The sequence below is a fragment of the Hemitrygon akajei genome, chromosome 17, assembly GCF_048418815.1.
Source record: "Hemitrygon akajei chromosome 17, sHemAka1.3, whole genome shotgun sequence".
Lineage (NCBI taxonomy): Eukaryota > Metazoa > Chordata > Chondrichthyes > Myliobatiformes > Dasyatidae > Hemitrygon > Hemitrygon akajei.
Window position 1 is genome coordinate 60991526 of NC_133140.1, and position 13826 is coordinate 61005351.

At 39.6% G+C, this 13826-nt stretch overlaps 1 protein-coding gene across 1 annotated transcript; it reads left to right on the forward strand.

Moving 5' to 3' along the window:
- Positions 1-606: 606 nt before the first annotated feature.
- tmed6 (transmembrane p24 trafficking protein 6) lies at positions 607-13370 on the forward strand. The gene is made up of 4 exons (XM_073070278.1): positions 607-5525; positions 10741-10867; positions 11246-11400; positions 13083-13370. The coding sequence occupies exons 1-4, from the start codon at positions 5313-5315 to the stop codon at positions 13314-13316; spliced, it is 729 nt and encodes a 242-aa protein (XP_072926379.1). The 5' UTR covers positions 607-5312; the 3' UTR covers positions 13317-13370.
- Positions 13371-13826: the final 456 nt, after the last annotated feature.

Consider the following 13826-nt stretch of genomic DNA (forward strand, 5'->3'; position numbering starts at 1 on the left):
AGGGACTCTACTGAAACATTGTTTATTATGCTCTGTGGAATCTCCTGTGGCATTTAGTGGTGCACCTCGGTGGAATCAGTATTTTAAAGGTGCTTGTCTGTTTGTCCAGTATGTTATGGAGGGGGTGAGAGGGATTGTCCATAATGCTCCATAGCTTCTGCAGCATCCTCCACTCAGACACAACACCAGGGAATCCAGTTCCAACCTCAGAACAGAACCAGCCTTCCTGACAAGCTTATTCATCTTTTCTTGGCATCAGCTGCTCTCACCCTGCTGCCCCAGCAGACTACAGCGTAGTGTAGAATGCTGGCCACCACTGAGACGTAGAACATCTGCAGCATAGTCCTGTAGACGTTGAATAGCTGGAGCCCTCTCAAGAAGTACAGTTGGCTTACAGTCAGGAATTACAGTTAGAATTTTCACTGCCAATTTCACTGTAACTGTCTATCCACTAACCCCATCCTCCCCTCCCCATTCACAACCACTTACCCTATTGCTTCTCGGGTATTTATTCCATTAAAAAAAAAATCCATGACTGGTTCCACTGTCCTTTGAGATAGGGAGTTTCAAAGTCTCATAACCCTTTGAGAGGAAAATACCTCATCTAAAAACTTCAATTTTGTTCCACAAGGGGAAACACCCTCTTCGTGTGCACCCTGTGAACAGCCACCAGGATATACATACATCCTCATTCTCTTTTACTCTTCCGAGCTCCAGCAGATACATGGTTAGCCTGTCCAAACAATACTCGCAACACTATCTACCCAAACTGGGTGTCAGTTTCATAAATCTCTGAACTGTTTCCAATGTAGAAGCATCAGGCTATTCCAATGAATGATTCACAATACATTAACATTTAACACACGTACCCCAAATATGGTCTCTGTTTGTGCTACATAACTAAAGCATTTAACACTGAACTGAAGCATAACATTTTTTTGCTAGCTTTCCAAGTTACTTGCTGTCCTTTGTGAATCAGACATTAGGATAGCCTAATCGTTCTGCAGCTGAATTATGCAATCTCACCATTTCAATATTTTTATTTTTCATCCATAAATGGGCAAATTTACAATTTTTGAAATTATGCTTCATTTATTCGTTCTTTGTATCCTAAGTTTGCTTCACATCATAGTTTCATTATCTTTATCAGCATATCTCATTTTAGGAGCCTTCATGTAAGTCATTTATATAAATATAAAATGCTGTAAGGTTTCACTGTTAATGTAATGGCTTCTCTGTAATGTTCCACTGCTGAGGTAATGGTTTCTGTGTAGCATCAATGTTTGGGTTATGACGAGAGATAACAGAGCTTGTTAGCCAATGAGTGGGATGTTGTTTGTTCTTGTGTGTCTGGGAGCCGGGAATTTGCAGTCTTTTGCAGGGGAGAGTTGAGGAGAGAAGACACGAATGGAGAGAGTTGGTAGACTGCCAGATGGAGTGGATGTGGAGCGAGGGTCCGAAGGTCAGCGACAATCAGAGGAGGTCGATGCTGGATGAACAGCCTTATCAGTGAGCTCCAACGTTGTGCATTAGGCTGTTTTATGAGAATGGGCCCTTTTTCTTTTTTGTTTTCTTTACTTAACCATATAGTCAAATTAAGAATTATAAAGCTCAATCATTTAATCGCATATTGTGTACTGTTTGATATTTCGTGGTACACACCGCGCAGCATCCATCCAAACGAAATTTCTTAAGTTTGGCTGGGCTGGGGGCTATCACCCCCTATATTAAGCTGCTAACCAAAGCGAGAGTTGCATATTTAGAAGAAATTAACCCCCAATCTGAATTTCTGTAGCACAACACTTGGTATTTTTATTCACGCAGAAAAAAGTTTGATTTATGATTATTTGGTTTCCTCTTCTATTCCTTTTCTATTGTTACCAATTTATTACTGCCAACATTGAGTTTTTTAAGCAATAACGTTATCAAAGGTAAAATAAGGAATTCAATTTGTTTTATTTGAAATATGTTGCTAATAAATGTCACTACTTTAGTCTTTTTACTCAGCTCCTACATACATGAAAAATGACAAAATTTATTTCAAAATAAGGTATCTTCAGTTCAGAGTGCATAAATGGTTCCCACAGCAAAACCAACATTACTTGTCATCTGCCCTCTCCCAGAATCTAGCACAAATAATCAAATAATTATTTGTGAAATGCTTTTAACATTTTATTCACTCATATTTGCAAATACAATTTCCTTTGTATTCACCCTTTTCTAATTTCCCCTTAGACCATAAGACCATAGGACATAGGAGCAGAATTAGGCCATTCAGCTCATCGAGTCTGTGAATTAGGTCATTCAGCTCATTAGCCATTTCATCATGGCTAATCCCGAATCCCACTCAACCCCATACACCTGGCTTCTTGCCATATCCTTTGATGCCCTGACAGATCAGGAAACAATTAACTTATGCCTTAAATATACGCACTGTCTTGGCCTCCACCTCAGTCTGTGACAGAGCATTCCACAGACTTACTACTCTCTAGTTAAAAAATTCCTCCTCCTATTCTAGTGGGTCGCCCCTCAATTTTGAGGCTGTGCCCTCTAGTTCTGGATGCCCCCACCATAGGAAACATCCTCTCCACATCCACCCCATCTAGTACTTCATAGGTTTCAATGACATGCCCCCACATTCTTCTAAATTCCAGTGAATACAGACCTGAAGCTGCCAAACGTTCCTCATGTTAACCCCTTCATTCCCAGATCATTCTTGTGAACCTCCTCTGGACTCTCCAATGATAACACATCCTTTCTGAGATATGGGGCCCAAAACTATTGACAGTACTCCAAGTGTGGCCTGACTAATGTCTTATAAAGGCTCAGCATTATCTCCTTGCTTTTGTATTCTATTCCTCTTGAAATAAATGCCAACATTGCATTCACCTTCTTTACCACAGACTCAACCTGTAAGTTAATCTTTTGGGAGCCTTGCACAAGGATTCCTAAGTCCCTCTGCACCTCTGAAGTTTGAACCTTCTCCCCATTTAGGTCATAGTCCACTCTATTGTTCCTTTTACCAAAATGCATTATCATACATTTCCCAACATGTATTCCATCTGCTACCTTTTCCACCCTTCCAATTTGTCTAAGTCCTGCTGCAATTGCATTGTTTCTTCAGCACTCCCTACCCCTATCTTTGAATCATCTACAAACTTAGAATAAAAGCCATCAATTTCATTATCTGTATCACTGATAAACATTGTGAAAAGTAGCAGTCCCAATACTAACCCCTGAGGAAGACCACTAATCACCAGCAACCAACCAACCAGAAAAGGCTCCTTTATTCCCACGCACTGCCTCTTACCTATCAGCCATTCCTCTATTCGTGTCAGTATTTTTCCTGTAATACTATGGGATTTTATCTAGTTAAGTAACTTTATGTGTAGCACCTTATCAAATGCCTTCTGAAAATCCAAGTAAGTGACATCCACTACCTCCTTTTTCCACCCTCTTGATGCTTCCTCGAAGGACTCTTAACAGATTTGTCAGGGAAGATTTTCCTTTGCAGGAACCAAGATGATTTTGATTTATCATTAGTCTCCAAGTACCTCGAAACCTCATCATTAATAATAGACTACAATTCTTTCCCAACCACTGAGGTTAGGCTAACTGCCCTATAGTTTCCTTTCTTTTGTCTTCCTCCCTTCTTAAAGAGTGGAATGACATTTGCAATCTTCCAGTTCCCCAGGACCATGCCAGAATCAAGTGATTCTTGAAAGAGCATGACCAATGCATCCATTAACTCTTCAGCAAACTCTCTCAGGACACTGGGATGTAGTCCATTTGGTCCAGGTGAATTACCCACCTTAAGACCTTTCAGTTTGCTCAGCACTTTTTCCTTTGTAATAGCAATGGCCATCACACCTGCTCGGTGATACTCAAGGACCTCTGGCACACTGATAGATCAGAGCACCAAAGGATGCTTATCATGTCAAACTGATCTGAGAACTTAAGGACATGTTTGTTTGTTACTTTGACCATGTGCTTTTCAATAGCCAAGAAAGCACATTCGCTTCTCTACTTCCTCAGAGGGTTAATGAAACTTGGCATGTCTCCAATAACCCTTGCCAATTTTCACAGATGCACCAAAGAAAGCAACTTATTCTGATATATCACAAACATGAGAAAATCTGCAGATGTTGGAAATTTAAAGCAACACACACACACACACACACACACAAAATGCTGGAGGAACTCAGCAAGCCAGGCAGCACCTTTGGAAAAGAGTAAACAGTGGACCTTTAAGGCCGAGACCCTTCATCAGGACTCATCACACCTTGGTATGACATATGCACTGTCAAAGACCATGAAAAATTTCAGAGAACTGTGGACACAGCCCAGTCTGTCACAAACACCAGGGTCCCCTCCATTGATTCGGTTTGTACCTTTTGTTGCCTTGGTTAAGCAGCCAAAGTCCTCACACCCCTGTCATTCTCTCTCTTCAATCATTCCACAGGACAGAAGATACAAAAGCATGAGAGAATATACCACCAGACTCAAGGACAGCTTCTACCCTGCTGTTGAACGGACCTTTTTGCATTAAAAATGAACTCTTGATTTCTTGCTATGGCTCTTTCACTTCACCTGCACTGCACTTTCTTTGTAATGCTAACACCATTCTATTTGGCATTTTCCTTTTGTAGTACCTTAATGAACTATTGCATGGAATGATTTGTCCAGATTACATACAACAAAGTTTTTCACTCTATCTGGGTACACGTGACAATAGTAAACCAATGATCATTAACATGGATCAATAGAACGTAAGACTTCAATTTTCAGATGTTATTTTTTTTCTTGAAAGTATGACTGAGCTCAAATTATATAGCAAAACAAGCCTGAAAGTTGTTATTTTAAATTTTGAAACTTGTTTTGAAATATATGAAATTGTACATATCTGGCAATATAAATGAATGGTATGCTTGAACTAAATGCAGTGTGCAGGTAAAACGTAAGCTTGTAATACACACTCTAAAAGACCTTGAAGTTCAAAAAGTTTTGCATTTGTCATGTTCAATGGCACCATTAAGTAACATACACAAAGTTGATGCATTTATAAATCAAAATATATATTGCTTTGTATAAGCAAAGTATTTCAAACAAAAAATATTTTGAGAAAATAATGTCTGCTTCATAGGTTATATGTTTACAATTGTTTTGAAAATTATTTGTTTAAAAATGTATACTGGACAGATGTGAAGGTCATTAAGTAGAATTAATAGTAACAAAGATTAGATAACAGAGTTAATCATTTACTGAGTAATAAGTTTTCAGCATCTTGGAATTCTCTTTAATATAACTGCAAAATGTCCACACAAAGCTTTGTACTTGTGTACCTATGTGTTATTTTGCTTTTAAGTGGAAGATGTCAAAAATCTGAATCAACGAGTGGTTCAAGTGAATCTGTTGTATTTCATGGTGCTAATCAGCAGGACTTCTCTGTCATTGTTGAAGGCGGTGGACAGGAATGTCTCTGGCAGTATGCGGAACAGAAAGGTTACTTTTATTTTAATTATGAGGTGAGAATTTGAAATTCATTTCTTACTATGTCAGTGTTTATATTTAAAAACAGAATATTTGAGGAAAAAATAAAGAATACTTACAAATGATTAAAATGCTGTAATTGAATGCTTCAGTATGTTACATATTTTGAGACTGAGGATTAGTGGATTGTTTGGTTCTAACTTTGATCATATCATGTTAAAATAATTATTAGCTGTGACACAGGAGCAACATTATTATATACAAGTGGTTATAAAGATGAGGTTACACACACAAAATGCTGGAAGACTCAGCGGTTCCTCCAGCATGTTGTGTGTGTTGCTTGGATTTCCGGCACCTGCAGATTCTTGTTTATTAAGTTGAAGCTAGTGGAAATAGGGGAACTCTCCGTTTTATCAATGCTATAGCTGGTAACAGGGAGCATTGTTATTAAGAGCTATCGCTTTTAATTTGCATCTGTAATTCAGGTCTTTTGTCCATGTTTGGATTACCTTGCTGCTTGGAGGTATTACCTACACTTGCTCATTTTGGCAATGAATGAGAGGGGATTAATGGGACACTCATTGGATTTATCCTTTGTTTTATGGACAGCACATGGATTAACGGATTTTAATTTTGACTGGTAGATGCCATCGTAGTAGTTGTACTGAAAGGAAGCTGAAGTCACCAGATTATGTTGATATGGTTAAAAATTTTACACTGATCTAAATAGCCATCATTCTTAAATCTTAAATAGCTTTAATTGTTACAGTAACCTGTAATCAATCACCTTAATGTTTTTATCTTACTTGAATTTACCCTTTATAATCCTGAATTTTATTGGTTCTTTAGTCTATGTATATCCAAAGGCCACAGTTCAATATATAAGAATAGATTTGGCTGTTGTGGAACATCTTTTCAAACATCGTCACTACTTCAAAATATCAATAAGAAAGGCTTTGCTGGATTCCCTGGTATGTTTCTACCTTCATTGTGCCCAAAATTGTATTCAGAATCAGAATCAGGTTTATTATCACCAGCATGTGTCGTGAAATTTGTTAATTTAACAGCAGCAGTTCAATACAATACATAATATACAAAATGAAGAAACTAATAATAAAATAATAAATTAGTAAATCAATTACAGTATACATACATTGAATAGATTAAAAATCATGCAAAAAACAGAAATAATATCTATTAAAAAGGGAGGTAGTGTTCACGGGTTCAATGTCCATTTAGGAATCATGACAGAGGGGAAGAAGCTATTCCTGAATCGCTGAGTGTGTGCCTTCAGGCTTCTGTACCTCCTACCTGATGGTAACAGCGAGAAAAGGGCCTGCCCTGGGTGCTGGAGGTCCTTAATATTGGATACTGCCTTTCTGAGACACCGCTCTTTGCAGATATCCTGGGAACTTTATAGGCTAGCACCCAAGATGAACCCGACTAAATTTACAGCCCTCTGCAGCTTCTTTTGCTGTTACTCTGTGTAGCATTTGATAAAATGGAATCTCCTTGGTCAAGATTAAAGGTCACCTAAGAATCAGTCATGTTGATGCTGAATTGGAGTAACACATTGGCTAGATTTAGTATTGATGACATATTGTCTTCCCAAACATTCTGCAGTGGGATTTTACAAGATCCTAAATTGTTGTGGTCTCTTTTACTGATTTTGACTTCTAACATAATATTAAAAAAAACTAATTCCAATTCTCAAATCGGCCTGTTAGGATTTGAATTCATGTTCTTCATTATTCCATATTATTTAATGGGATTTTAGTAGAAAAACAAAATTATGCTGAAAATTTGAAACACAAATGGCGAAAGTTCTCAGCCAGTCAGGCAACGTGCACTCTCTAATAATTTGGTTTATTTTACATATTGCTTTTTCTCCACAAACAAATCTACTATGAGGTACAAAGATGAGAAAATCTGCAGATGCTGGAAATCCAAAGCAACACACACAAAATGCCAGAGGAACTCAGCAGGTCAAGCAGCATCTGTGGAAAAGAGTAAACAGTTGATATTTCGGGCAGAGACCCTTCATCAGGACTGGGGAAAAAAAGATGAGAAGATAGGTGATAGTTGAGGCCAGGTGAGGGGGGTGGTGAAGTAAAGAGCTGAGAAGCTGATTGGTGAAAGAGATAAAGGGCTGAAGAATGGGGAGTCTAATTGGAGAGGACAGAAGGCTGTAGAAGAAAGGGAAGGGGGAGGAGCACCAGAGGGAGGTGATGGGCAGGCAAGGAGATAAGATGAGAGAGGGGAATGAAATGTTGAAAGGAGGGAGGGGATGCAATTCCAATAGGTTTGAGAAATTGATGTTCATGCCATCAGGTTGGAGGCTACCCAGACAGAACATAAAGTCTTGCTCCTCCAACTTGAATGTGGCCTCGTCATGGCAGTAGAGGAGGCCCAATCTACGTCAGCTCTCCGATATGCATGAGGCCACACTGGAGCACCTGATACAGTCGATGACCCCAACACACTCACAAGATTAAGTGTCGTCTCACTTGGAAGGACTGTTTGGGGCTCTGAATGGCAATAAGGCAGGAGTTGTAGGGACAGGTGTAGCACCTGTTCCACATGCAACGTAAGTACCAGGAGGGAGATCAATGGGGAAGGATGAATGGACCAAGGAGTCATGTAGGGAGCGATCCCTGTGGAAAGCGGAAAGTGGGGGGCAGGGAAAGATGTGCTTGGTGGTGGGACCCTGTTGGAGATGGCAGAAGTTACGAAGAATTATGTGCTGGATGTGGAGGCTGATGGGGTAGTAGGTGAGGACAAGTGGAACCCTATCCCTAGTTGGGTGGCAGGAGGATGTGGTGAGGGCAGATATGCGCAAATTGGAATAGATGCGGGTGAGGGCATCATTGATGGTGGAAGAAGGAAAGTTCCTTTATTTGATACCCCACTGATTCCCAGTTAACTGGACTACAGTATATATCTTCCTGCCCTGTCACTCTTAAAATTCAATGCCCCTCTCTCAGTTCCTCCGTCTCTGCCACATCTGCTCTCAGGATGAGGCTTTTCAATCCAGCATGAAGGAGGTGTCCTCCTCCTTCAAAGAAAGGGGCTTCCCTTCCTCCACCATCAACGCTACCCTCACTTGCATCTCTTTCATTTTGCTCATGTCTGCCCTTTCCCCATCCTCCCACCACCTTACCAGGGGTGGGGATCCTTGTCCTCACTTACCACCCCACCAGCCTCCACATCTGGCAAATAACTCTCCATAATTTCTCCCATCTCCAATTGGATCCCACCACCAAGCACATTTCCCCCCCCCCCCCCCAATACTTACTGCTTTCTGCAGGGATCACTCCCTACGCGACTCCCTTGTCCATTTATCCCTCCTCACTGATGTACCTACTGGTACTTATCCTTTCAAGTGGAACAAGTGCCATAACTGCCCCTACCCCTCCTCCCTCACTATCATTCAGGGCTCCTGATAGTTCTTCCAGGTGAGGTAACACTTCACCTGTGAGGCTGTTGGGGGTCACCTACTGTATCTGATGCCCCCAGTGTGGCTCCTGTATCTCGTGAGACCTAATGTAGAATAGGAGATTGCCTCACCGAGCTCATACGCTCCATCCGCCAGAAAAAATGGGATCTCCTGGTGGCCACCCATTTCAATTCCACTTCCCATTTGCAATTCTACTTCCCATGTCAGTCCACGGTCTCCTGTACTGCCGCAATGAGGTAGGAGCACTCAGGTTGGAGGAGCAACAGGTTCTGTCTGGGTAGCCTCCAACCTGATGGCATGAACATTGATATAATTGCACCTCCTACCCCTTCCCATTCCCGCTCTTGTTTCCCTCTCTCACCTTATCTCCTTTCTTGTCCAACACCTCCCTCTGGTGCTCCCCACCTTCCCATTCTTCCATTGCCTTCTCCCCTCTCCTATCAGATTTCCCCTTCTCCAGCCCCTTTATCTCCTCACCTATCAGCTTCTCAGCTCTTTACTTCACCTCTCCACCTCTGCCGGTTTCCCCATCACCTACCAGCTTATACTTCTTCCTCCCCTCCCCCACCTTCTTGCCCAAAGTTTTTCCCAGTCCTGAGGAAGAGTCTCGGCCTGAAATGTTGACTCTTTTCCACGTGTGTGATGCAATGAGGCCGTATCTTTTTATATTCTGAGTAGGTGAACTATGTAATCCCTGTAAGTCAGAGGAATGTGGAATAACACCAACGGATGCCGGGGAATGTACTGGTTAGCGCGAGGCCAGTACAGCTTGGAGCGTCAGAGTTCGAAGTTTCATTCCGACGTCACCTGTAATGAGTCTGTACGTACAGAAGCATGGATTTTCTCCAGATGCTCCAGTTTCCTCCCACAATCCAAAGGTGCACCAGTCAGTAGATCAATCGGTCATTGTAAATTGTTCTGTGATTAGGTAAGGGTTAAATCTGGGGACTGCTGGGCGGCAAGCCTCAAAGGGCCCGAAGGTCCCATTCCGCACTGTGTCTCGATAAATAAATAAACTCCGATCCATTCATAATCAGAATCAGGTTTATTGTCACCAGCAGGTGACGTGAAATTTGCTAACTTAGCAGCAGCAGTTAATGCAATACATAATATAGAAAAAAAACTTAAAATAAAATAATAATAATAATAAATAAATAAGTAAATCAATTACAGTATACGCATATCAAATAGACTAAAAATAGTGCAAAAAACATTACTATATATTTAAAAGAAGTGTTCAATGCCCATTTAGTAATCAGATGGCAGAGGGGAAAAAGCTGTTCCTGAATCGCTGAGTGTGTGCCTTCAGGCTTCTGTACCTCCTACCTGATGGTAACAGTGAGAAAAGCGCATGTCCTGGGTGCTGGAGGTCCTTAAAGTTGGACGCTGCCTTTCTGAGACACTGCTCCTTGAAGATGTCCAGGGTTCTTTGTAGGCTAGTACCCAAGAACTGATTAAATTTACAACCCTCTGCAGCTTCTTTCAGTCCTGTGCAGTAGTGCCCCCATACCAGACAGCGATGCAGCCTGTCAGAATGCTCTCCACGATACATCTATAGTTTCTGAGTGTATTTGTTGACATACCAAATCTCTTCAATCTCCCAAGGAAATATAGCCACCTGTCTTGCCTTCTTTATAACTGCATTGATATGTTGGGACCAGGTTAGATCCTCAGAGATTTAGTAACAACAGACATATATTTTGAAGGATTATTTAATCTGTAAGCAGTATAATTCAATATATAATGAAGCATATTCTAAATTGGAAAGAATGCTTTTAAAATCTTATTTCCAGGTTCAGTGGGTAGTTGGATTACAGAATGACAGAACTATCACTGCCACAGTTAATGCACCCAATGGGTATTTGATAGACACATCCAGTGAAACAAGTGGACAAATCAACTTCAAAACAGAACAAACAGGTATGGTCTGCAATTTTATTTTACGTAATGTTATCAGTGAGCAGATGATGATTTTGCTCTGGATCCTGCAGTCTAATCAATTTACCAGTGCCCTGACTCCCATGCTGTCTTTCAACTTGCAGGGCATTAGTACTGCACTCCTATGTGATTAACTGGGCACTCATATCCCATGGGCTCTTCAAACTGATTCCCGTTCCCCATACTCCTTTTATTTTCACTGTATTGTAGGTTATTCTGACAACATAAAAAGCTTTGCCTAAGAATTAGGTTAACACCTGCAAATCTGTCATTGTCTGAAGTATTTTAAAGATATTGTATAAATCCAAATGTAACCTTACAATTTTATTTAATGAACTATCATAATTTGTTTTGTTTTAGGTTTTTATCAACTTTGCTTGAATAACTTCTTTTCACACTTTGGATCGAAGCAGATCTTTGTCAGTTTTGGAACTTACTATGATGGTTTTGATGAAGAAAAGGAAACAGTAAATAAAGTAAATGTTCATCTGAATGACACTGTGTCAGCGATTCAGGTTAGAAACATTGATTAGATTAAGTTATTGATGAGTATTTATACAAACTTACTCCTCTTCTTTAAAGCTGAATGTTGTTATTGTGATTCTAGTTTAGTTTGATTCTTTATTGCCGTAATTAGTTGAGGATGTATATTTCTTGTTGAATTGTGTAACTGTGCAGTAAAATTGTGCTAACTAGGACAATTTTAATAGAAAAGCCTTAAATTGGTGAACAATGGCAAAGCATATTTATTATGAAAGGAAACAACAGCAATTTTAAGGCAAAAAAATTTGGCAAGCTCATTGTTTAAGTATGTGAGCTAAACTTGTTTAAGACATTTTCATGGAGGTATTAACAGTATCATTTTTGTTATATTACTTTGAAAAATGTAGACAGATGTGGCATAGAACAAGATTCCTAACCATATATAGTAATTAAATTGCTGAACATATTTTGGTATTGTTGGTTGAAGGAATGAAGGATGTAAGCACATAGCAAGAATTCTAATTGATTAGTGATATGAATTCATTCAGAATCTACTAGAACCATCATCAGAAATTTGATTCATTGTCTCAAATTAAAGCTGAACTGTTCTATAATTCAGCAGTCTCATCATCATATTTTAAAAATAGACTGTAAATCCTGTTTATATTCGCAAAATCTAGAAATCTGGAGTTGAACAACCATGCGGAATCAGACCCAGAATCAGGTTTAATATCACATGGAATAAAAATGCAATCTCAAAAAAACTGAATCAAGGTGTTCTGTTTATAACGTCCCCATGATCTACTCAATCTTGTGGAATTATAAAGCATCAAATTGCCTCAATATAAAACAGCAGACTGATAAGATCTGTTTCTCAGAGTACATTGTAGTGCTCTAGGGATTTTCATCAAATCTAACAGCCAGAGAGATTCAGATCAATGGCAATAGTCCTGTCTACAAAAAAAAACAAATGCAATCTCACCTGTTAGTAGCCAATTAGTGTATGCCAATTATCAAGTGGCACTTACTCATTAAGGGCCTGCTCCCTCTACCCACGAATGGTGCAAACAGGAACATTTGACTCAGATCTCAAGAAAGCCGAACTCCATTTGACATCCCGTCCTGCACCTTCGACCTTCACTTCCTCTGTAATTAGTGCACTGTAGGTACAGTGTACCCTCTGTAACATGAGCTGCAGCAACTATTCAATGCTTCCCAATACTGGTGTAGTAGCTTAGCTAAACAGATTTTAGTAGTTTGAGAATTTATTACCACATTCTCAAGCATATCTTACAATGGTCCTTTCCCTCTTTTCTCACTGTTGGGACACTGGTGTCAACATTATCTCAGAAACAAAGTTTCAAAGTCCATTTATTATCAAAGTATGTATAAATTATACAACCTTGAGATTTGTCTGCTTACAGGCAGCCACAAAACAAGAAACTGAAATAACCCAATTAAAAAAAACAACACAGGGAGGAAAAAAATTCCACAATTATGCAAACAATAAAAGCAAGAAACAGATTGTTTTAGCAAAATATAAGTTTTTATGTATTGCAAAAGTGTTTATGTCACATATATCTATGTTCAACTCTGTGATATTTTATGCATTATATTAATTTTATATTGGCATCTATTCATTAATTATTGTTTTAAAATATGTCTTGTGCAAAATTTAAAATCTTTCTTTCTCGCCCCAACATTTTCCCCACAGGAAGCAACTATCCAGATACAGATCTATGTTTTTCATATGTGGAGATACTATAACTTTGCCAGGATGCATAAAGGAGCTGATTACTTTGCCGCGCTTGCACTCAACAATTATGTGTACTGGTGGTCATTTACCCAGAGTGTAGTCATTGTTTTATCTGGTGTTTCGCAGCTTTACTTTCTGAAGCAGCTGTTTGCCGTGAGAGACATCACTGCAGGTGAAAAGCCCAGATGCTAAGCACAATCTTATTTAAGAAATGTAATGGTGCTAAATTGACTGGATTATTAAATACCTTACAGTCAAATTTTATTTTGGCTCTGTCCTTTCATTTAGTGTTTGTTTTTGTAAAGATATCACTAAGTTCCTGAGGGCAGGGGAAAGGAAGGAGGTATGAATAAAGGAGACAAAGGAATAAGGGAAAAGAGAGGTGAGGGTATGTGGGGATTAACTCATCAGTTGATTACTCATCGGGGTAGTTGATAAGTTTATGGCCTAAGGTAGAAGGAGATGAGTTATTAACTTCAAACTTTCTGTATAATCACTCAAAGAGTTGACCTGTATATGCATGTAGCGAGAGCTATATAACTCATCTCCTTCTACCCTAGGCCACAAACTTATCAATTACCCCTACTGTGGACACTTTCTGGAGGTCCAAGATCCATGTGCTCCACGACCGCTGGACTGTGTGTGTAAATGTAGGAGGAGACAATGTTGAAAAATAAATGTGCTAGGTTTTCTAAAACTGAC